Genomic DNA, 25,208 nt, shown 5'->3' with positions numbered 1-25,208 from the left:
ATTGCAACTCAAAGGGGTGCTAGAACCGCCGCTCGGTAGCATCCTGAGCACCAGCTTTTGTACTTCGCTCGCAGAAGCCCAAACACCTGGCAAATCGATGCACTCGGCGCCAGGTTCCAGCCTCTGCTCTCTTAACGGAGTCGAGAGCGGAGGAGCTCGGCGCTCGGCTGCTTCGCCTTAGCGGCTGAAACTGGCGGGCGTCCCTTTCCCACACCAAGATGGCGGCCGCTCGAAGCGGCGAGGCGATCTGAGTCTGGCCGCTCCCCCACCCCCTTCCGCCGCGGGGGAGGGAAGACAACCTTCTGCCGGGAGGGGGCAGGTCGCTCCGTTATCTGCCCGCCGCCACTCGCTGCGTCGACAAATTCCTCCGCCCCGTTCCGGAGGCTTCTGAAGCCCGCCTGGGGTGAGCGCGCGAAGGGCGAGGGGCCACAGGGCGGCCAACGGCCGGGGCCAGTTCAAACTGAGCAGGCGGGAAAGGGGTCGCGCGGGGTCCTTGCCCCCACCCCCTCGAGGGGCGGGTGCGCATGCGCAGTGGGCGTAGCGCCTGGGCATCCCGGGGGCGAGCGGGGTTTGCCGACAGAGGGCGTTGCTGCGCGGCTTGGACCAGGTGCAGTTCAGAAATGGGCAGCAGCAGCAGCCGCAGGTGAGGAAGCGGCCGGCGTCGCGGGCTTGGCCGCTGCTCTTGCTAGCTCTGGGTTCGGGTGCTGTTCCGTGCAACTCCCCGCAGGCTCCGCCCGCTGCTGTTTTCCGGCCACTTGGGCGATAATAATCGAGGCATTGTCCTTTGTCGGGAGTGATGGAAACGATCCTCGCCCCTTCTTAAAACTAGCAGGGGCGGGAGTTGATTTTCCAAAATAAAGGGGTGTTGTTGCTCCTGGATCTCTGGCATCCTTCTGTGGTGACTTGTGTCAAGCCGGAATGTGCTCCGCTGCCGGGCTCCGAACTCGGGGGCCTTTGTGGAGCTTCGATTAGATGCTCAGAATGAATGAATGGGATGGTGGCAGACTGGTGCTGAATGGGGGAGAAATGCAGGCTTTGACCCGGCCAGAAGGAAGCAGCGGGGCATGGTTGGGCTCCAGGTCAAGAGTAAAGAGCTGGCCCAGGGCTTGCCGCATGGGGCTGTGCTGCTCCACAAGGGCTTGGGTGTTTGGCCTATTCTCTAGGGGTGTCGTATTAGGAAATAAGAGGCATCTAGTGGGCCTAATATTCAGAGGGTTGCTAGTAGAATTGTAGAGTTGGAAGGAAGCAAGGGACCAAGAGCCCTGCAATGCAGGAATCTTTTGCCCAACTGGGGCTTGAACCCATGACCCCGAGATTTAAGAGTATCATGCTCTGTCAACTGAGCTAACCCAGATGTGTGAACAAATAGAGCTGTTAGAGGAAGAATAACGCTGGAAACATAAGTTGACCTTTTCTGATTTTATAAAACTGCAACTTTGTAAGTCCCTTGCAGTTGAGTAATGGGCCTTTCTTCACATAACCAACGCCTGTGTGGACTTCATGGTATGGGCGGTAATGTTCCCGTACTGCTTGTGGTATACCACTCTTCCAGGCACCATGTCATTTAAAACTGTTTCCGATAACTATTGTAGTCAAATGCTTGATAGCCTATTCACTACTGGCAAGTTGGAAGCCTCAGAAGTATTCCTATGAAAGATGGCTGTGTGATGTAACAAAATTAAATTGCTGGGGTTGTTAAAATCACTTGAAAGGGAACTTGCAAGCGCTGGTCGTGAGCACCCATCAGAAGTAAATCCTACTTTGTTCAAGCCCACTTATTGCTAAATAAGTGTGTATAGAATTGAGTTGTCAAGCCTGTAAATCGTCCAGTTCTCCCTGCCTATAACCAGGGAGCCCTGCTTTGCACAGGGACCAATTCTGCTGAGTTACAGCTTATTGTATGATTGTCTGTGTGAGGCCTGACCTTTAAGTACATGAAGAAGCAGAGGCTTGTTTTCTAGCTTATATGCAAAAACAAGGTAGGTTTCTGAGCTCCCTTTATTCTGTTAGTGAATTTGTTATGAATGCATCATAAATAATATGCATCAGAACAAATTACTGAGGGAATTCTAATATGCAGATAACTATTCTTCAAAGTCTTCTTCATCAGGTGAAATATTATTCCATTCACAGGCTGAAATATTCTTCAGGAACTTAACCCACTAGTTTACATTAAGATATCTAACAGCTGATATCGGTTAACATCTTGTATTTTTGAATTGTTTGTAAAATACATTACTATAAGGAGGTCAAAACTCCCCCTTTTAAAGAACCTATTCTTTAATTCAGCATTTTTATGACAGCTATGTATAAATGCATTCAAAATTCAAATGGTTTATACAGGGGAAATCATGTTTATCCAGGAGCTGAATCCTTTTAAATTATTGTGAGACTCAAAATAAAAACTGCACAATTATGCTTTGAGAGATATTGCATGTCTGTAATTTTAAGGGGAATAAAGCATTATTCAAGAACAGAAATAGCAAGTGCCCCACTTCCTGAATCAGTATCCTTCCTGAGGCAGGTTGGGGAAATCCTGAGCATCTGAGGTGACAGAGACTGGAAATGCTGCAGAGGCCCTGGAAAAAGGACTGCTTCTTTCAGTTTTCTCTTTCTCCTCCTTTTCCTTCCCTTTTCCTTCCCCAGTTTGGTACTCTGAACAACACCTGTGGGAATAATAGGACATGCCTACTATTGCTGCACCATCACTAGCTTCTAAAGTTTGACATCACTGAACATCACACAGGACTGAAAAATTAAATTCTTCTCTCTAGTCAATTCACTTTATCCTAGAATAAGAGATTATAAAACTCTCATTCCCTCACCTCCATGGCTCTTACACACTTTCCTTTAAAAAATGCAGGATTCAATACAGTACTCACTCTGAACATTTTTGTAACAATACAAAAGCCCAATATAGTTATTTGGTCACTGTCCTTGTGTTTCATTGAAATACTGTATATCACATGGTGTTAATCTGTTTAAAACTAGTGGAACACAGGCTTAGCTCTCACCTTGAAAAACATTCCTCTCCTGACTTTTAACATGAAAATCAGCTGAACCAAACCGCCTGCTGAATCTGGGATCTTTCTCCAAGCCCTGGAATGTCTGGAGGATAAAGATAAACTGCTGAGAAGGCACACCACTTCACCCTCCTGCTTCCCATTTCATTCTTTTAAAAAAAATCTTCATTCAGTCCCCTTCTGCATTATGATTCCACTTTATGGGAGGGTTATTCTCATTCTCTGTTTCTTAGACCTTGTCCTGTAGACGGGAACGGGGGAAGGAGCCCAGGCGTGGCAACACATTCCCAGGCCCCTGCAGGACCACCATGGCTTATGATGACTCCAAGAAAAAAGAAGGTAGGATTGTTTCATAATCTGAGAGGTGTTACAAGGAAAGTACAACCCCCCGTCCGTGGAGTGAGAGACTAGGAAAGAAAGCCAGTGTCCTGCATGGATTGGGTTTCTGCAGCATTCCAGATCCCTCCCTTATACTCGGAAAGTTAAGTGTACCTGGATTGAAACATGAGTCTCACAAGGAATAGCTCCAAAGTGCTGATTAATTTTTATGAGGCTTGGCCACAAGCAACACTTCCTAACCCTTGTCAGCTCCGTAGAATTATAATTGGATTGGGGACTGGATCCAGACCTTCAACACAACACAACACTGATGCCTAGGTCCTCATTTGGCTGAGAAGCCTTTTCAGTTCTTGCTATCCAAGGGGGGGAAACCCAAGAGTAGGAATAAAGCTTCAGCTTTTGATACGGCAGCCTAAAGCATTTCCCTAAAGGTTTGGGGCAGTGCTTTACAGTAGTGAGTAGATTTTGTGTGTGTGTGTGTCTGTGACTGCTTGCTTCCTCTTGTGCATAGTGTTTTCTCTTGTGCATAGATTATTTCTGACCATGCCAGTGTTTCCTCCTTCAGACTGCTTAGAGAGCGACCGAATTGATGGCGTGGGACTTGTAGCTGGCAGAACCCAGCGAGAAAAGAAACGTTCCTACAAAGACCTGCTTCGAGAAGAGGAGGAGATAGCTGCTCAGGTCAGGAAGAATTCACAGAAGAGGCTGAAGGTGAGAGAGTCTGAGAAGAGAATGGGAAAAGCTTGCCAGTCCAACTTTGCCTCTCTCCCACCCAATTTGGACTGCTCTGTTGGTAGTAAATGCCACATTAAGAGAAATGAGAGAACAGGATTCTTGGGGTTATAGAAACAGATTTAGAAGTCATACTATTTCCCTATTTTAGAAAGTTCTATAAAATGGTATCCCCTTCTAAAAACTAGGATGAGATGAATGTAACTTTTTATCATCCACTCATCTTAAACTGTTGTTTGAATTAGAGATTGAATGATCATTACAGAATAGAAATTATTCTTTTGGATGCATAGGTCATCATTATATTGTTGCAGGATGCAAACTGATATGTTGTTGTTTGCCTGATTCTGCAGGTAGCCTGAAAAATAATGAGGTGTGACCTATCTCATTCAATTCCCTGGGGATGTTAACACAGACAGCTTTTCCTCAAAACATTTCCTTTGACCTGAAATCTCTCCTATTAGTCTAGAGGTGATTATTTGAGCTTTGTTTTTGTTTTGTTTTCTAAATCTTCAGCTTGGAAAAGTTGTTTTCCACTCTTAAACAGGGAAGTTCTGCTTTCTCGTGAGAATATCAATTCACATGGCAACTCAGACCATCTTCTGTTTCAAAGCACAGAAATGCCATGCCATAGAGAGCATTTCTGTTAGCTAATGTGAATTCTATGATCATCTGTATTAGAAAAGAATATGTATATGCCTTCATTACTTGGTTCTTTTTCTTCTTTCCAAAATGCTGTTATCTTCTTTTTCTTCTTTTGCAGGAAAGTGACATTTTCTTGCTGGGGACAGACGCTTATAAGAAGAAGAGGAAGCACTCCAATGAGTACTATTACAGAGGTAAGAGTGGAAGCAACATAGGAAGGGATATGGCAAAGGAGAAAAGTTGAGTGGTGATTTTAAGGTTCAATTTGTACTTCTAAGGTTCTGCCAATAGGCTTTGTGCTTCCTGGAGGTAAAGTGATAGATAGCCAGGTCTTTTTCCATAAAGCTTCCAGTCCAAAGATAGACAAGGGAGAGGCCAATCAGTGAAAGGGAGGCAGCTGCATATATTGCATATTCACTTTGTCTGCTAATTTATTTTCATTTACTTACAAAAATATTTATATACCACTGTTCATAAATAGCATCAGGGTAGCTTACAACAGTCACACATAAAACCATACAATAAACAACAAATAAAATTTAAAAGTCAGAAATCAGCTAACTGTTATGGAAATGGGTATTCTTAATTGCTCGAATAAGCCTGGTGGAATAGAAAGGTTTTCAGCAGACATTTAAAGGTTGAAACAGAAGGTGCCTGATGAATCCATTGGTAGGGTATTCCACAGGGCTTGGTTTTGTCTTGCTGTCAAATAAGCCTCACCAACTTGGGGAACAGCCATGTGGTCGACTTTCATGCCTGGCCTCCCATCACAGGTGTCACTGGCTTACCGATAGGAGAAGAGGCAAGATCAGCTGTCAGTGTGTTTGTTTATCACTGCCACCTCCCCTCTCCCAGAATGTTGTACTGACACCACTCACAGGTCAGGTAAGAGCTGCCAACCATTACTGAATACACCAGAAACAAAACAGCCTCTTAAAAACCAATGTGTCCTTATATTTCAGCCTCGCCAATTGGCCTCACTGATTTATAAACCAAAATTGATTTGCTGTAGGATAGTTCTTAGCAGTTCAAGGCCGAATATCTTCACCTGAACATGAGGCCGTGAAGATATGACGGTGTGCAAGTGAAGATGTGTTTGTTGTTGGGTACACTTCCATTGATCCTCCTTCTCTGAACTCTTTCAGAACTTTCTTCGTTTGAGTTATCCCTGCCTTTGGAATCGTCTGCAAAGAAGAGGAAAAAAGTAGTGACAACCCCACCCTCTGCTGACACTGCTATGGATCTGCTTAAGGCCATCACCTCGCCTTTGGCCACAGGCTCCAAGTCCTCGAAGAAGACATCTGAAAAGTCATCTCATTCTTCACTCTCTGCCTCTGGCCATTCAGAAGGCAAGAAGGAACACCACAAGAAAAAGCTGAGTGGCAGTAGCAGTGACCTGTCCTTGGATGAAAGTACTTTCCACAAGTCCAAAAAGGTGAAGCCCCCCTTTGTGAACAATGAAACGTTGACCTTGCGTGAACCTGATGGCTTAAAGATGAAACTCATCCTCTCACCTAAGGAGAAGGGGGGAAGCACAACAGAGGAGCCCTTTCCACATCCGTCAGCCACAAAGAAATCCTCTAAGAAGTCAGCTCGGGATGAACAGGGATCGTTTCTCCCAAGTCATGATTCACATGGCTTTTTGAAATCATCCCGAAAGAAGCACAAACCACTGGAGAAGGATCCACATCCCTCTCCAGCTGCTGAGAGCTTTAGCCCAGACACACCCCTCTTCCCCGAAGGCCAAAGCAGTGAATTTGAGCTTTCAGGCCTGGAACCACAAGCGGAATCAGGTTCGTCCTCTGGAGGTGAACTGGAAGCTGGAGAGCTAGTAATTGATGATTCGTACCGGGAGATAAAGAAGAAGAAGAAATCAAAGAAGAGCAAGAAGAAGAAGGACAAGGAGAAGCACAAGGAAAAGAAGCATTCCAAATCCAAAAAGAGTTCTGGGCTTTCTGGGCTTTCCTCTTCACTGGCAGTAGCAGAAGTAACAGCACCACTCCCAGTCTCTCCAACCAGTGCGCAGTTTGCCGTTCCTGCCCCTCCTCCTCCACCTCCACCGCCACCTGTTTTCCATACAGATGGCCAGAGTGAAAAGAAGAAGAAGAAAGAAGAAAAGGAGAAGGTTGAAAAATTGGACAAAGAAAAGGTAAAAAGGAAAAAGTGGCAGCACAAGTGGGTAATTAGAAATGCTGAGGACTGTTGTTCCCAAAATAGAGGGCGCTAGAGTGTTCTTTGCGGTTTTGTTAGTTAACTTCAGAAATAGGAACCGAATATATAAATTATCTTGATTGTTGTCTTCCTGAACTTCAGACAACCAGAAACACTCTCAAGGAGTACACTCTCCCCCCCCCCCCCCAATGTGTTCAACATTGAAACAAATCAGTTTCTGCTTTAGAAATATTTTGGTAAAAGTAGCTGGTAGAAGTAGCTATTTTATTCATTGATGGCAGCCCTGTGCTGCCCAGTAGCTGAAGCTCTTTGAGTCATGTATATAAACATTGATAAAATGCAATGAGAATAGCAAAACAATTGCAGAATACAATTGCAGTATAAAACACAACACACCAGATACAAATCAATAAAAGTTAAATACAAATGGGCAGTGAAACTTTTAAAATCAAAACCTCAAAATGCAGAAAAAACCAGTGTGGATAAAAATTTACATTTGTAATAAATCAGTTTTTTTTTGTTTACACTGCATTTTTAAAAAATTATATCTACTGTGTTTCTCTTAAATAATAACTATAACTAAATAATAATAACTAAGTAATAACCAATAATGACTAACGCTGATAGAAGCATGATAGTGGTAAGAAAGAAAGAGTGGTTTAAATGGTATTGTTTATGACCACTGCAGCTAGAGTGGTACAGTTTATCCAAAAAAAATGAAAGAAAAAGAGATACTCACAAAAGAAATTTGGCAGAATAAATTGATAGAATACACAGAATTAGTAACTGAATGCGAATTTAAGAAATAAGGATGAGTCTCAGATAAGATGAGTGGAAGTGCTTTGAAGAGTATATTACAGGGTATAATAGTCAATTTAACCTACAAGTAGGAATGAACATATGAGGAGCAGATAACACTAACTAAAGGAATGGGTAGAATAATACAATATGCAGCCGACAAAAGACTACCGAAAATGCCATGGAGGAGATGGACTGGGAAGTCTGAAGATAAGAGATAAATGATGAATATTGTATAATGTATATATAAGTTGTAAAAAATGCATTAAAAATAATAACAAATGGTATTGCTTAGTTGTAAATTAACAATAGTCAGATTCCCACCATTGTTTAGGAAATAGGAAGAAGTATCAGTGGGAAACTTTATTTAAATCAGACTTACATTGACTTTTTCCCTTTTTGATATAAATAACCTTGACGCTAAGCAATCTACTGATTAAAAATCCATTAAAACACATGGGAAAATAAAAGAGTACTTGCCTGCTACTGAAAAGGTTACCAAGTATGCACCAGGCATGCCTTTCTGAGAAAGATGATGCAGTGCTGCCACAGAGAATATCTTCTCTTTCATATCCGTCCTCTGGGTCTCATTTGGCACTTGCACTCAGAGAGGCCTCCAACAATGACCTCAAGGACTGAGTAAGAATATAAGTAGCTAGATAACATACATCATACAACAAGTCAGCTTGAAATTAACCCACTTCTAACTTGTCTAAGAGAATGCACCAGAAGATTATTTTCTTTGGGGATTTCTAAAGGAGCTTGAACATTTTACAACATATTCCAATATAAACTTCTTGCTTTCTTTTTCCTCTTCCTGATTAGCCAAAGAAGAAGAACATGTCTGCCTACCAAGTATTCTGTAAAGAGTATCGTGTGAACATTGTGGCTGAGCATCCAGGAATAGGTAATAGAAGTGTCCGGTAAGGTTTGGGAGATATCCAGTTGTGGCAACCCACTTGGACACACTGCACTTCACTTTCTCTCTTTCCCCCTGCAGCAATTCTGCTCCAGAGAATTGGGGGACCTTTTGGAAAGGAGAGGTAGGGGAGAGATAGGTAGGGGAATGCCTGACATTTTTACTGGCACGATGTTGGATCCTGCCCATTGGGCCACTGCAAAATGAAAGCACAAGCTGTGGAGAAGAAATGAAGGAACTTTGTCTGCTCCAGCTAAGGCTCTGTGTTCCCATTATGAATCTGGGTGATACACTTTTTCAAAAAGCATATAACCAATCATTCTGGGCAGTTTCTTTGGTATTAGTGGCAGCAAAAATAAAAATGGCACTAAGAGTTGTAATGCAAATGCCATTCTTCACTACTTGGTCAAGGTGTGATTATCAAGCAGGGCATTCAAAAGTCCTTTACTCAGGCTGTTTCAAAGTATTTATGATGGCTCTGTGCACATGACTTTTGGAGCTTGGGGAGTCTAGATCAGCATACTTGTCTCCTCTGCAGAACCCCATGTAAAGGGACTGAAGGGTTTTTTTCAAACTTAAGAAACACAGACATATCAGACCTCCAGATCCCTGTTAGAAACGGGCAATTGTGGCTTATGTCATAAACCAAAAATGATTAGCACCCTTGCTAGGAACAAACATGTTAGCATTTAAATTGTGAATACTAGGAGGTTAGGCAGACATACAGTATTTTTTCTCGGTAGATGACAGGATTAAATGCCACATATATGCATAGCAGTGGAAATTACCTTCCATTCTGCTGTCACATATCCTCCCAAGCATAGAATTCTGAATTTCTTGGCTCTTGGTACTTTCCACTTTTTGTCCCAAGTCCTGACCACGTAGCATGCATTACAACATTGTGTGGGATGGACTCAGACCAGCCACTAATGTAAGAGAGCTTTAAAAGGGGGATTAGACAAACGGCTCTACTAGAAAAATTAACCAATAAGCTGAAACTGACACAGGGACAAATAGAAGAAGATGGCTTCACCCCAGTATCACATACACAGCCCAACAAGACAATGACACCCCTTTATCACATACACAGCCCAACAAGACAATGACAAAAATCCACCAGCAGCATACAAATCAATATGGCTAACCTGATCCAAAACACCTACCCACCCCACTCACACACTAAACAAAAACCACTACAGCCAACCACAAATGAACAACCATACGCTAGGCCAACCCCAACCTCTCTCGCCACCAAAGGAACACAAGGGAACAACAGAGAACCTGCACAAGTGACACTGACAAAACCCCCCCCCCACACACACACATATTAAGTAAAATAGAAACATCGTCACCTGACACCCCCCATCTACTTCTGTCCCCCTCTTTCTTCCCAATGTCTTAGCAAATGAAACCGATTTGTAAAAATTTACAAATCTGTAACAAATCTGATTTCTGTAAATCAAGAAAACCTTTAATAAAAAGGGGGGATTAGACAAATTCATAGAGAATAAGGCTACTTTTCATGATGGCTGTGTGATACCTCCAGAATCAGGTCAGTATACCCTGTTTCTCATATTTTAAGACATACCCATAAAATAAGCCATAGCAAGATTTTAAGCATTCAAGGAATATAAGCCATACCCCGAAAATAAGACATAGTGATAGGCGCAGCAGCAATGCCGGCCGCAGCAGGAGGAGGAGGAAAAAAATAAGACATCCCTTGAAAATAAGTCATAGTGTGTTTTTTTGAGGAAAAAATAAATATAAGACATGTCTTATAATATGAGAAACACGGTACTACTGTCTGCACCACTTGATTTTTATTTAAATTTTTCCAAAAAATTATTTGCTGCTTTTCTACTTACATTCTAAGTAGCTACTGGCAATGCCGCTTTTGCCGCTGATTTGGTTTCTGCAGCAAGTTGTTTGCATAGATCTTAACTCGTTACGATTCCTCCTATGCTTGAACCCACACGGCTCGATTCACACAATAGAGGTGCACAGAAAATGGTAGCTGTAGCTGAAAGGCAGTGCATGAAGATTTGCAGCAATCATTGGAATGTGTCCCTAATTATTATTGCATCATTATAGGATTGTTGTATAATCTTAGAAGGCAGGTGTGTGTGACTGTTTTGAAAAGACCCCACACCTCTGAATTTGCCACTACGCTGCTAGATAAGACTCTGAGCTCCATAAAATCATTATCCAGACTCCACAGCAGGATAATACAACACTAAGCATAAGAACTTTCTTATTGCTGGTCAAACCTAATTAGTGAAAACCAGACGTGGAAATGGTTAAAAGACCCTAAGCAGGGAACAGCATGCTGTGTTTGGGTTTTTTTTCCTTCTAACCAATATTGTGTCCTCCTTATCTTATCCCTATCTGTCACACAACCTATTTTTAATAAAGTGTGTGTTTGTTTTTCCTTGCCCTGGGTACCATGCGCTGTTTACTTTAATGGGGGCCCTCAGCCGGGGTGAGCTGGTCAACTGACTTGATGGAGTTTGAATCCTGAATAATTTTGATTGGGATGTGCACTCTCTTTCCATGTTATCAACATAAACAGGGTTTTTAATGGCAGTTTTTTGGTGTGTAGGGAAAGGGGTGTGCAGTTCAGGTGGTTTAGAGGTTGATCATGCATCTTGGCTGGAAGTGGGACTTTTCTGCAAGTTCCCAGGATTCCTTGGGGCAACCCATGACTCTCTAAAGTGGCATGATGCTTCTAATGTGTAGTGCGGATGCAGCCAAACTTAGGTCTTCCTGCAGATCAGATCCAGCTCTCTGTTCATTAGCCCTCTGTTACCAGATGTCCTGTCACCAAGCTTTTGGGTGGTGGTTTGGGTGAGCCCTTGTGCTTGCCTTAACTTTTGCCCACTTAAATTTTCTAGACTGGTTTTGAGTATTTTTTGTGTGTGATTTACACATGGAAAAGATCTGCCATTTTGACAAGATCTACAGTACTTTCTTTTTCAGTTGCCCCAGTGGAAAATAGACCTGGGGTGTCTTAGTGATTCTGCTACAAATTGCCGTATCATTTCTGTCAGGTTCCAAAGCATAGTGTGTTTTTTTGAGGAAAAAATAAATATAAGACATGTCTTATAATATGAGAAACATGGTACCTCTAAATATTGTTCATTGGGGAACAAAAGTGGGAGTGGTACTGCACTCATGTCCTCCATAGGCATTTAGTTGGCCCCTGTGGGGGAAAGATACTGGGCTAGCTAGGTCTCTGGTATGTCCCAGCAAGGCTCTTTCTTATATTCTTGCTCAAATTCCTCGCTGTGATTTTTTCCCCCCCCAACTGTTCCATGGATTGTTATTCCATGTATGCAGGCAATAATGAGAAATTTTAGCATCATATGTATTGTAAACAATGAGTCCTATAACGGTTCAAGTAGTTAACTGAATGTACATAGAAAATCTCTGCTTTTCTCTGAATGGCTTGATTTCTCTGATTCCCCGTTAGATTTTGGTGATCTGAGCAAAAAGCTGGCAGAAGTTTGGAAGCAGCTTCCGGAGAAAGATAAGCTGGTAAATATCTGATAAACATTTCTACAGAAAGTAACACATGTAGGCAGAAAACTGACTTGGTCCTGGAATCCTGCCACCATGGTAATATTCCAAATCTGTGTATTGCATATCACCTACCCTTGCTTGTGTTTTTTTTTTTAAACATACTTTTTATTAATTTTACAAAATACAAAAAAACAAAAAAAACGGTACATACTTAAACCCCTTTTCCACCTCCTTCCTACCCACCCACATGGGTCCTCCCCTGCCACAGAAGTATCCCATGTTTGTGAACAGTCAGAAATGGTCCATTTTATGCTTGGATTTCTGTCCTCCTCCCCCTCCCCTGACCCCAAAGCCCCCCCCTGCCACCAGGGAGCTCCAGCAAACCAGGGCAGTACGCAGGAGGACATCCATCCAACCATCTATTGTTATACCAAAAAAAGAGAAAAATAGAAATAGGAAAAAAAGGGGAAAAAGAAAGGGCGAAGAAAAAAAAGAAAAAGAAAAAAACAATACAAAACAGAAAAATTTTTCTTGCATTCATAGTTGAAAAACCATATTTTATGGGCTTCCCCTCCCCCCCTTCCCCGGTTTTCATCCCTTTTTTATCATCTGCAACAGTTTCTTACTTTATAAAAATACACCTTTGTATCTTATACAACTTATAAATCAATTGTTAACATTTTCATCTAATATTCAAATCACTGAAAATTCAAACTCCCATTTTCTCTTCCCGTGCCTAATTTTTTTTTTCTCCCTCTATAAGCCTCCATATTTTCACATTTTCCAAAATCCATTCACTTTTAAAACTATAACTATTCTCAATTTAACCTTACATCCCCGATTACCGGCTCCACCCCCCCCAATCCAGCAAATTCCAAAATCAGCAGACCAGTTATAAACCTGTTAATCCATCCTTATAATCACAACATCACTTTCCCTTCACCCCACCCCCTGTTTACAGTCTCTTGCCATCCAGGTCACCATACAGGACCCCTGAATTTCTTCTCTTCTCTGCATATTTTTTCCTTCTTCCCTGTGGGCGTTCTGGAGTTCCAATAATACCAATCGTGCCCCCCTCAAAGACAGGGCACTCCATCCAACTTTTTGTAGAGTAGAGTCATCATTTTTTTCATGGTGTGTTTCATTTTGTGTTGAATCATCACAGTCCTCATCTTCATCTTTTCCTTCCCCATCATTGCCATTCTCACATTGCTCTTTTTCAGTGTCAAAAGCTTCATCTCCTAGAAAATCATATTCCGCCATCACCTCCTGAAATTTCTGCTGTAACTCCTGTCGTCGTGTCTCCTCTTGACATAACTCTATTCTTGTTTCCCACATTAAGGTCAAAACAGACCACTGGAACTCAGGGGAACACTTTTTTGTTGACATATTTCAGTCCTGCCAAGGTCAAAACTTATCACGTGGGGTGGAATATGATCACAGTTTATTTTCTCGACTCCATTTTAACAAGCTGGCTGCATTCTTCAAGTCTTGTTAACAATAAAGTTCGAACTCACATTTCACAAGCACTTAAGCCAAAAAAGAAATTCCACAAAGTCCAGAAATACAAAGTGAAGTAAAAATTGACTTATAAATCCTGATCAACTCACTGAGTTGCCTAGGCTGCCGGCTCCCGAGGGAAAGAAAGGTTTTTCTTAGGCTTTACCTCATTGCTGCAGGGCAGTCATAAACCACAGTCTCTCTCCCCTTTTCACCCTGCATCAAAGGGGATATTCTCTTTGATGCCTTTGAGGGATCCTTTTGAATTACAAATCTTCTGTTTATGGCTTCGGGTTTCTATTTACTGTCTCTTTGTTGCCGTGGGGGGGGGGGTGGCTTCCTCTTTTCTCCCCTCTCTCCCAGACCAAATTGTTTTATAATCCAAATCGTGAGGTTACTTACAGTCTTTTCCAATCGTTTTATTTTCGGAAGAATCCAGCGCTCTCCGCCTTCGGCTTGAAGCTTCTCCCTGCTAGAATAACGTTGCCGCTCAAAATGGCCCCCGCGACTTCTACCCTCCTCGCTCCGGAGCTCTTATTAGAGCTAACCGAAGAGTTGGGGAGTCCGGATTGGGTCTGTGCCGAGCAAATTGCCCTCGGGACGCCCTTCCCGAGGTTCTAAGGGGCGCAGCGTTGCTCTCGCTGCCCTCCCCACTCCTAGCAGAGACGGGCCGTCTCGGAGACGAGACGAAACCCCGCCGATCGACGCTGGCGCTGAATCCGGAAGCCCCACCTACCCTTGCTTGTGAATGGGAAATGTTTGGTATTGATTCACACACAAACACACACAAAATTGGCCAGACATCCTGCTTTACAATTGCTCCATCTGTATGGTTGGACAGCTGATGTTGCCTTTTTTAACACTAGTTTTGTTTTCCCTATTCTTTGCAGGTTTGGAAGCAGAAGGCGCAGTATTTGCAACACAAGCAGAATAAAGCAGAGGCTACAACAGTGAAGAGGAAAGCAACCTCCTCAGAGGGTGCACCGAAACTGAAAGGTAACCTCTATATTCCACAGTTTCTTACATACCATTCTTAAAATGAGGCTGTTCAAGTGTAAGACGAGGGTGTCTGTTAGTCCATTTTGAGTGTGTGTGTGTGTAATCCAGGATCTTCAAAGATCATCAGTATTTATCCCACACAGTTTTTGATGGCAGACCCTCCATATTGCTATATGTGCAGATGACATGCCCTTTGTATCTTCGTCCATGCTTAGTATGAGGGACCCTTTTAAGATTTTGAATTCATTTCATTTTGAAAAAAAAGAACATCTACCTTTGATCTATGCTAAAACTGAACTTACTTTGCTTACTAAAAGGCCTAGGCCACATACACAGACAATAATACTATTTGGAATCCTAAAGGCTTTAAATATTTAGGAATGCAGTTTAATGAAAATCATACCTGGGTATCCACAGGACTTCGAAACTATAAGTAAGGCCATATTAAACTATGCTTGCTTTCAAGGAGGTAATCTAAGATCTGCACTTAAAAGATCTTTCCGGGGAAAGTTATTCCACATGTGGTGTATGGTGCAGAATATAAAGCTGCTCAAAAATGCTGTTGGAGCAAATTCCAAATAGATCTGTACAAATTAGGCCGACAATGTGAAACCTGAATAATTAAGGACAGACTGATTCTCAGTTTCCTTAAGGCTGTTGCTACTGTAGCTGCAAAACAATTGAATACATTTTTTGTTCCAACAAGCTTTTCCCTCTGGATGAAAATGTTTAAAAACAGTAAAAAATGAACACCTATATTTTGCCTTTTTTTACTGTTTTGAAAACCTTTTTAGCTGTTTTGTGGTATGTTTGTGAATCAGCTAGAGCCAAATGTAAGAGATGATTTATAAATAAATAAAACTGCATTAAAAATAAAGTGGGTTAAAGAAATAGTATGGGCTGAACTTCTATAGCCATATAGTTTGGCTATGTAAACTCTGCAGTTGATGCAGAGTTTTCATATTATGGAAAATGCAGAAATAAGAGGAGAGGGAGCTTTGAAGTGGCTCTGCTACCGTGTTTCTCCTAAAATAAGACGTGCCTACAAAATAAGCCATGGCAGGATTTTTTTGAGTTTAAAAAATATAAGACATACCCCGAAAATAAGCCGTACCGGGTAGTGGTGGGAGCAGGTCTGGATGGCGCTTCCATTAGTAAGAGGAAAAGGAAGATGCCTGTCAGTGCAGCACGAAGCCCCGACCCAGCAGGACCCAGAGAGAGGTGAAGCCCTGGGGCCTGGCAGGAGCCTCAACGCGCGCCACGCGAAGCCCCAGCAGGAGCTTTGGTGCGCACTGTGCGAAGCCGCAGGACCCAGAAGGACCCGGCAGCAGGCTCAGTGGGTGGCGCGCGAAGCCGCAGCAGCCGGCAGCAGCCTCAGCCACGCCGCATTGTGTCGCACGAAGCCCCAGGACACGGCAGCGGGTGGCGCGCGAAGCCGCAGCAGCCTCAGCCGCGCCGCGCTGTGTGAAGCCCCAGGACCCGGCAGTGGGCTCAGCAGGTGGCGCATGAAGCCGGCAGCAGCCTCAGCCGCGCTGCGCCGCGTGAAGCCCCAGGACCCGGCAGCGGGCGGCGCGTGAAGCCCCAGGACCCGGCAGGAGCCAGCAGCAGCCTCAGCCGCGCCGCGTGAAGCCCTGGGACCCAGGAGCAGGCTCAGCGGGTGGCGCAAGAAAGCACCGTACCATACTTAATAATGCTGTACCATACTTAATAAAAAAAAGACATCCCCTGAAAATCAGCCGTGATGTGTGTTTTTTAAGGAAAAATTAATATAAGATGTGTCTTATTTTAGGAGAAACACGGTAGTTAGGTGGGAAAGAATTCCTGCTACTTCTGTTACTGGAAAATGATGCATTAGAAAAGTGGCCAGATGTATAATTGATATTCCAGGTCACTTCAAAATTGCAAAGAGGCTGTAAGTAAAAAAAAAAAAAAAGTGTTTTACTTTCTGTTTTCAGCTTCTCTAACAGGGGCACTTTCACCCCATAAGAAGTCTCCATCTAGCACTGTAGTGCTCTCTGCATCACCTGTTAAAGTTCCTGAAACGGATCCCATAGATGTTGCTGCACATCTGCAATTGCTGGGTGAATCTCTAAGTCTTATTGGCCACAGGCTACAGGAGACAGAGGTAGGTGCAGGAACCTTCGCACGTGAATGTAGTCATTTCATTTTCAAACAATAGAGCTGTTATTTTATTCACAAAGTTCAGATAACTAATTGGAATAAGCTGAATTGAACAAGTTTGCCTGTTCTGCATACTGCATTCAGTGCCACATTGAACGAGTGTGTACACCACTCCGTGGAACTTTATTTGCCCCAAGGGCTCTTAGTTGTGTATCAGGACTCCACTTTTGCAGGTTAAGCAAGCTTCATTCCTGAGTTGCCATCATTTAAAAAAAAATCTCATGGTTTCCAATCCTATGTCAAGATGTTTGGTTGAACTAAGGTTTATATATATAAAGCAGAATAAATGTTTTCCAAAATATATTGCTTGGCTACTGCTGTGTTTGAGGGATTAGATGGAAACTGTTGATCACATTAGTCTAGTATACAAACTACCCGCAGCCATTTCATGGCATCATTCTGAGATGACTGCATGTGCAGAACAAGATGACACGCCCTGCATTACTGCTAATGACATTAAATTAAAATGCCCAAATGGGGATTTTGGCAGCTACCCAAACAGTTTGCCCTGAAATGATGAATCCATTAAGAGTGAAAAGCTCTTGCATTGTAAAGTGGCATGAAGTAACAATCCACCCAAATTGATTTTACCCTCATTTACTAGTTTAACTACATTTCGTGTCTGGATATTCAATTCCTGAGTACATTTCCCTTTATCCGTATTCTTTATTTATTTACTTTTTGCTTTCAGGTGATTTTTTTGTTTCCAACTTTGTTCATATGACTTACTTCTGCTACAGTCAGGCTCTGCTTCTGGGCTTCCCATGGGTATGTGGTTGGACACTGAATAGAGACCAGAATGGCCTGATTCAGCAGGCTTCTCTTATGTTCTTAGTATAAGACAGGGTTTCCCCAAAGTTAGGTCTCTAGCAGTTTTTGGACTACAATCCTCGTCATCACTGGTCCTGCTAGCTAGGGATTGTGGAAGTTGTAGTCCAAAAAAAAAACCAAAAACAGCTGGAGACCCAAGTTTGGGAAACCCTGCTAGGATATGAAACTGAGATCTATTGCCTCTGAACATGGAAGTTTAATATAGCCCAGGGGTGTGGATCCTTAAGCCCAGGGGCCAAGTGCAACCCTCCAGCCCTGTCCATGAATCTTGGGACTCTCCCCAGCCATATACCCTCTTCCCTGGCGATGCCTCTCACCAGCCCTGTTTGATAGACTTCTTGCTTGTTTTTGTCTGGCTGGAATGAGTCCTTGAACTCTGAGAAAGGACTTTTGTTTGCCTGGATGGGCACTCAAGGGATGTGTCGAAAAAACCAGCCTCTTGTACAGAGATAAGATTTACATTAATTGTTCTGCCTTTTACTAGAATGTGTCTCCTGCCCCTCCCTGAACAGAATGAAGCCCTTGAGCTGGAAAGGCTTTCGAACCCCTCATATAGCCATTAATTTGTGGCTTGTGGTCATGATGACTATATGGAAGCTCCAGGTACAGTGCTTTGTCACCTGCTGTGCTCCCATATTTATCATTCTTCCTGGTACTTTAGACATAGGGCGCAGGGTTGTGCAGCCATGGTGTGTTGAGTAGAAGTGGCCAGAAATGACTTCAAAAATGAGAAAGTATATCTTCCATCTCTGTTCTTTCATTCCTGCATTTGAGCTTCATCTTTTCTAAGGGAAGAGCGCTTCAATAAGCAAATCAGGGTTGCCAGCTCCATGAGAATGAGAGAATCTGTGCTGGGCCTAAGACAAAGATAACAAACTATCGAGACAAATCTCTTACTACTACTACTTCTTCCTTTTTTCCTTCCCAGGGTATGGTAGCTGTATCAGGAAGTTTATCAGTGCTCCTAGATTCAATCATTTGTGCTCTAGGCCCTTTGGCATGCCTGACGTCCCAGCTCCCTGAACTAAACGGCTGCCCCAAACATGTTTTGGTAAGTTCTGTGTTGTTTTGGAATGCCAAGGTCTCACACTATTTCTTACAGCTTCCCTCTGCCCATGAAAGGCATGGCTTTTGCCATAATTGTAGCACACACATTCAGCACTTTGCTTTATATGTAGGATACTCCCATGTTAGTACCCTCTTCTCTCACAGCTTAAGGAATTTCTAGAAAGGAGATGCTGATTGAACGTAGCAGGATTCAAGTTGTCTTTTTTTCCATCTGCCCTTTGCACAATCATGTATTTCTTAGTCCTGGAGTAGCCAGTGTGGTGCCTTCGAGCTGTTGGACTCCAACTCCCATCAGCCCTAGCAAGCATGGTCAATGGTCAGTAACAATGGGAGTTGTATTTACAACATATGGAGGGTGCAATACTGGCACCCATTGGCTGGGTTGAACATACAGTTTGTATGTAATTTGTTGGTGGCGTCCACATGTCTTCCTTGTTGCACTTCAGTCCCACCTTTTCCTGTGTTCAAAGCACACTTTTTTGTATGTGAGATGATGCAATATACACTCCATACCAGATTTTGTATTCATTGTACAGTGGTACCTTGACTTACGAAGACAATCCGTTCCACAGGCGCAGAATGCGCACACGGGGTGAAAAGACTTCCGGGGTTGTCGACTTTGGAAGTCAAAACCTTCGGAAGTCGAGTCGTTCGGATGTCAAGGTATGACTGTATATGAATAGAATATTTAGAGGACTAGTGTGGTGGTGTGGTTAAACTGCTGGACTAGGATTTAGGAGACCAGGGTTCATATCCCAAGCCTGCTCTGCACCACACTGGGTGACCCTGGGCCAGTCATAGAATTGTAGAGTTGGGAAGGACCTGAGTCCTTTCTAGCCACTGTCTCTCAGCCTAACTTACGGTAAGTCTCAGGGATGTTGTTGTGAGGATTAAATGAGAAGGGGCAAAACTACGCCACCTTGAGCTCATTGGGGCAGGTGGGATATAAATAAATAATGGTTTTGTTATTGAAGGAAAGCTTGTATAAAGTAAAATAAATAAATAGAGGATAGTATAGTGCATTTTAGAAAACAAATTGGCATCCGTATCCTACTTTTTCTCCAATGAATGCAAGGCAACAGAGATGGTACCCCCGTCCCCTGTGGGGTAGGTTAGCCTGAGAGGTGGTGGCTGGCTCAAGTTCACCTAATGAGAATTTAACCCAAGTCTCCCCCATTCTAAACTAACCCTTTAACCATCACAGCACATTGGCTGTGGAGCACACCTAATTATGTGGAGGGTTGCTTCATTTGTCCCAGGCAGCTGAAACATTTATTAAACGCTGTCCCTCCTGCAACCTGCTGTTAATATTTTCTACCAGTAGGCGGCTGTGTTATGCAAGAACTGCAATTTTATAAAAACATGTCTTGAGTTTATTTTAAATATTCATATCCTGCCTTTTCTAGGATGCTCAAGGCACCTTCCATGTTAAAAATTAAAGCATGATGCAGCAAGCTAATACATTCAGTGCTAAAAAGCAGAAAGTCAGTACAGTAAAACATAATTCTGAGCAGCAGTCCAGTTTTGCTCACCATGGTGAATGTTCCATTGTCCTTTCTTCTCCAGCTTGGAGTTGAGGAAGCAGTGGAGATCATCTCTTAAGACTTGCAGTGAGCTTTGGAGGTTATAACAGAAATACAGGAAGATATCTGTTCCCCTTTCCAGTTCCGCAGAAGGCTGAGTCTTGCCATTTTGAGTCTCTGTCTGGGGAGGCAAGGTGACCATTTTGGCAATGAGTAGCAAAGATAAAGCACACCGTCAGTGACCCAATCTTACTGTCTACTCAGAAGTGAATTAGATAGGACCTAACTCCTAGTATCCTTGGAGTAAACCCCTGCAAGCATCATGGAGCTTATTGCTCATGTGCCGAAAGTCCTGAGGACCACAGATTTTGGTCCAGCTACCAAGACCAGCCAAAAGGGTGCCACAAAATCATTGGTGCTGAAATATTTCTTTATTGGCTTAGTGACAGCTATCAAAGCCCAGGACGAATGAAAATATTCCCCAGTACCTCTGAAAGATCCACAGGCTTTTGTGCATCTCCAAAGGAAGCACTCTGTCTACCCTTGTCATGTCTTTAGGTGTTTGGTTTTTCCTAAGTCATTTGTTCTGCTGCATTAATGTCAAAAGCATGCTTGTGGGGTTTTTTTTTGTAAGATACTGATTCAATTTAATATGCATTTCTCTCTCTCTCTCCCCCTGGCCACCTTTCCAGTCAAACACATTGGACAACATTGCATACATCATGCCTGGACTCTGACAGGAAAAGGATAATGGGAAGTGAACAACATGCTGCCAAGTAACAGAAGTGTGTACAGAGACACTATCCTGGTATTCTTCCAGAGGACAATGTATAGGGCTTTGAGGTTTTTCTGTCTGTAACATATCAAATAGAATTGTAACTATTTTGCTTGATTTTACGAAAAGTTTCAACCGTAATTTGTGGGAATCGGTTTTTATCTCAGATTGGATGTCTCTACAATTAGAGGTGGGAAATATTTTGATAGATTAGCCTTAATATGGTTGGGTTTTTTTAATGAATTGGTTTTACTTGGAAAAGTCAAGCAAGTTTAATTGAAGAGTTGGCTTGCATGTTGTTAAAATAATGCTGGGAAAGAAAGTTGAGGGGAATAGTGTTTTGCTGAGGGCTTGTGCTGGCACCAGGAATCCTCATTAAATCTTCCAGTTGTAGGTAGGTTGCTAAATACAGATTCAGCAGGTGTGGTGAGTGAATTCTCAAATTCTTAGGAGAAACAAGGGCTTCTTAAGATGGATAAGTAGTAAATCCTAGTGAAAGCCTGCATCACTTCTTCACAGGTTGTAGCTAATCAATGGATTATGGTATTTTAGCACTGTGCTGGGATATTCTAAAGAGGAGGATCCACAAGCCCCAACTCCTCCTGATTTTAGCTAATTTATCTTCCCCTCTGCTATCTCTCTACCCCCACCCCCAGCACCCTTCAAAAACTAGTACCTAAGGTAACACCATAAAAGACTGAGGGCCGGGGCTCCTCCAGCTCCCTTACAGTTCACATACTGATTTATAATTGCTTATCACCAGCAGTGAACTGACATGGTCCTCCTCTCATGGTGCTGAAATGTGCGTTGTAGAGGCAGTGATTAAGCTGAAATTTAAGGGCTTTTAGCTGAGAGGAAGAGAAGGAGAGGGCAGGTCCTTTATCCCAGCCACAGGATTTAGCGCTTCGAGTGCCTGTTGCTCTTTGAGGAAGCACTTCTCTCACACCTAGGATGAAGTGTGGCATTTTTAACGTGTGTATTTACATTTTCATATACTGCATCTGTAGTAGATTAATTTATATTGTATATTTCTGTATATAGCTTATAATGAAAGCAAAAATCCCCTCCACCAACCATGTTTGGAAATCGAGAACTACGTGTTTTTACCTGGATACCCTGCCAAAATTGCATTTTGTCTGCCTTTTTCAGGCATAGGCTGGCAATGAAGGAAATAGTAGCGGTGGGATTTGGATGTTGGATGGAGACAAAAATTAAAAACTTTATATTCTGCCCTAAGTTCCCTTGCCACTTGTTACTTAGAAAACTTAAAAGTGGAAGACAGTTGGATAATTTTGGTTCCAGGACTAGTAAATTAAATAAATAAATTACATGCTCTTTCTTCAGACCCCTAGGGTCTTCCTGGCAGTTTAAAAGCCTCTACTGTACCCACATTCCACCCGGCTGGCTCAAGCCCAACAGGGAATTGAATATGGCAATAGAACCACCTTTGCATTCCATGTGCTCCACCCACTTTAGGATCACAGTCTCAGTGTATGAAAACTATTTCTGCCCACTTTTTCCAAACTTCTTGGCAACGTTTTAATAAAAAAAGTTCTCACTTTCTTCACAAGTTTTCCCTAGTTAATCCCAAGGGGGACAGGCTAGCTGTATTAGGTGCTATTCCGTAAACAAACCCATGTGCTGGGAGCTAACGTCTTGATTTTTACAGAGCCTTTTGTGTCTCAAGTAACATTTGAGCGGTGAAGAGAATCCTGGCGCAATCACTTTAAACCTGGATAATTGTCAGAAACTTTCTAGAGGAGACATGTAACATTTGGCTTTGAGTCAAAGAGTTGAAGGGGCTCTACTTCAGTTCTGCCATCTGCACTATGGCAAACTTGACTTTTTAAAAGATAAATGTACTGATGTATTTTTATTTAAAATTTGTAAACATTTGTATAATCTGTGTTGTGTGACATTTGGTACTGGAGAGCTTTGAATATACCCCTCATACTTTTTTACATTTGTTATTTCCTGCCATCTAGTCCAAATTGCATTGTATAAATGTTTTGCCTAATGTATATAAACTTTTTTTTAAAAATCGGAACTTGAATCTCGATTAATTTCATATTCCTCAAGACCACCAATATTTCATCTATGAGATGTTTGGTCTTGGCAAATTACTTTTTTTATTATTATTAAAAAATAAATGTTTTACAACATCCCTGTTCATTACCCCCACACTCCACAACTATACAAGTTCTCTTTTTAGTAATTTTTACATGCCTCTGTATAGTCCATAACTATCCTTCTACTTTCACTCATTCCACCAGTTTTCTTTAGATTGAAAGCAAGCAGTATGATCTACTGGTAACGGTCACTGTGTTAACTCACTGATTGCAATTGGGTTTCTGTTTAATTCTTAAGACTTTGTCAGAAGGTTTAAGACTACTGTATGTCAGAAGGTGTCTTTACATTAACAACACTGGCTAGGAGCCCTTTTTTCCCTAACCTGTTCTTCATGAATTGCTGGTTCTATGGAACTACTATTTTGTTTCATGTTACGCATTTTCATTGATACTATTTTTGAAATTTATTATGCAACTACTCTGGAAGAGTGCTACTCAGAAAGGTGGCATATAAATGTTTTAAAATAATGCCAAAGTTGCAGGTTTGATCCCTGTATGGGACAGCTGCATATTCCAGCATTGCAGGGGGTTGGACTAAATAAATGATCATCAGAGTCCTTTCCATCTCTACAAATTCTGTGGTTCTGAATGACTTTGTGCCTCCTATGCTGCCCAGGTTGAAATACTGTCCAGTGCTGTAATTGCCTAAATATGAAACAGCCATGAGGAATCCTAGTGTGTTTATTTGAAGAACACAATGGTTCACCTATACCTGGGGTAGGCAACCTAAGGCCCAGGGGCCAGATGCGGCCCAATCACCTTCTCAATCCGGCCCACGGACAGTCCGGGAATCAGTGTGTTTTTACATGAGTTGAATATGTCCTTTTATTTAAAATGCATCTCTGGGTTATTTGTGGGGCATAGGAATTCGTTCATATTTCCCCCCCAAAAAAAAATATAGTCCGGGCCACTACATGGTCTGAGGGACGGTGGACCGACCCACGGCTGAAAAAGGTTGCTGACCCTTGACCTATACCGTATGTTGTCAAATATGGAAACATTTACTCTTCAAGCGAACATTCCTGTGGGTGATTCTTTTGCTTGTGAGGTTTTTTGTGGTTAGGCAGGATTTAAACACTCCCAAAGGACGTTCTAGTGACCGAGAACGCTGGAAGCAGTTTAAAATTTCTATGCGTGTTAATTGCTGTGTTAACTGATGAACCTGCCTCTCCAACTAGATTTTAGTCAGCGCCAGGCTAAGAAGTCCATAATCTTTCCCGATGGTATCTGTATCCTGTTCTTAATCCAAGACTAGCTCCAAACTAGTTTGCTACAGTTTAAGCAGCTGATGAAATTTTTGATCCTGTGCTTTAGTCTGGATGGTACACGGAGGAGAAACATTTTCGTTTGGCAGGCAGAACGATCTATGAAACCCCCAGGTTTCATAGACCTGCACTGGCCACGTTGCTATTCCAAAAGCAGCAACTGCCTAAGGAACATATTAAACCACAGGGCAGGGGTGGAGAGTGAGTGTGCGTGTTTGCGTCCCAGTTAACTCCGCTGTGACGTCACCCACCACCGTCATAAGCCAACCGACCTCTCTCCGCTGAAAGCCTCCACTCCCAAGCATGCTGGCAAAAAAGCAAGTCCCACACGCATTAGGACTTGCTTTCCCGGCGAGCATGTTTGGGATCGGGCTCTCCATTTCCCCTTGGCCCGCTGAGTCATCCCTTCCGTAAAGCTCCCCAACAACATCGCCTTTGAAGTTCAGCTTGGAACGCGCCGGGCGCTTACGTCACGAGGGCGGGGGTGGGAGGTCCGCGGACACGCCTCTCTCGGTCCCGAGGAGGTCACGTGACGCGCTCTCGCGGGCCATGTCAGCTGATCTCTGCTGAGCTGTGCGGCAGCGGCGATGGAGTTTCTCCTGGGCAACCCTTTCAGCTCTCCCGTGGGGCAGCGCATCGGTAAGAACGCCAAACCTCGCCGCGGCCCTCCTTTTACCAACTCCGCAAATTCGCTTCTGTGGCGTTTGCGCGTATTTCTCTCTACCCCCCCCACATCGAGCTTCTTACCTCAGGCGGGGGGGGGGGGTTACCTTTACTGTGAATAGGCGGG

The 25,208-nt window shown here is 43.0% G+C and overlaps 2 protein-coding genes and 1 long non-coding RNA gene across 13 annotated transcripts in view; 2 read left to right on the top strand and 1 right to left on the bottom strand.

The window, feature by feature from the left end:
* The first annotated feature begins 210 nt into the window (after nt 1-210).
* Nucleotides 211-23,071, top strand: HMGXB4 (HMG-box containing 4). 8 transcript variants are annotated; one of them, XM_088676714.1, is made up of 12 exons: nt 211-403; nt 3,257-3,362; nt 3,928-4,073; nt 4,448-4,565; nt 4,858-4,933; nt 5,885-6,888; nt 8,535-8,616; nt 12,098-12,162; nt 14,538-14,643; nt 16,602-16,771; nt 18,587-18,709; nt 20,942-23,071. In XM_088676714.1, exons 6-12 carry the CDS (start codon nt 5,977-5,979, stop codon nt 20,984-20,986), a joined length of 1,503 nt encoding a protein of 500 aa, XP_088532840.1. In that variant the 5' UTR covers nt 211-403; nt 3,257-3,362; nt 3,928-4,073; nt 4,448-4,565; nt 4,858-4,933; nt 5,885-5,976; the 3' UTR covers nt 20,987-23,071. The 8 variants fall into 8 exon arrangements, with proteins under 8 accessions (XP_088532840.1, XP_088532842.1, XP_088532841.1 ...); XM_088676716.1 differs by having other exon boundaries at nt 211-643; XM_088676715.1 differs by lacking the exon at nt 3,257-3,362.
* LOC148684627 (uncharacterized) lies at nt 20,077-25,025 on the bottom strand. The gene is made up of 2 exons (XR_015951738.1): nt 24,888-25,025; nt 20,077-20,430 (listed from the first exon to the last, which is right to left on the bottom strand). It is a non-coding gene; the product is annotated as an uncharacterized LOC148684627 (long non-coding RNA).
* Nucleotides 24,968-25,208, top strand: part of TOM1 (target of myb1 membrane trafficking protein) — a 32,483-nt gene continuing 32,242 nt past the window's right edge. For all 4 annotated transcript variants that reach the window (XM_035126698.3, XM_035126696.3, XM_035126697.3 and 1 more), the window contains exon 1: nt 24,968-25,057. In XM_035126698.3, coding sequence (XP_034982589.3) covers nt 25,006-25,057 — 52 coding nt within the window. In that variant the 5' untranslated portion in view covers nt 24,968-25,005. The remainder of the gene's footprint in view (nt 25,058-25,208) is intronic.

Source organism: Zootoca vivipara, chromosome 9 (genome assembly GCF_965207765.1).
Source record: "Zootoca vivipara chromosome 9, rZooViv2.hap1.1, whole genome shotgun sequence".
Taxonomy (NCBI): Eukaryota; Metazoa; Chordata; class Lepidosauria; order Squamata; family Lacertidae; genus Zootoca; species Zootoca vivipara.
This window is presented reverse-complemented; position numbering and strand designations above follow the sequence as displayed.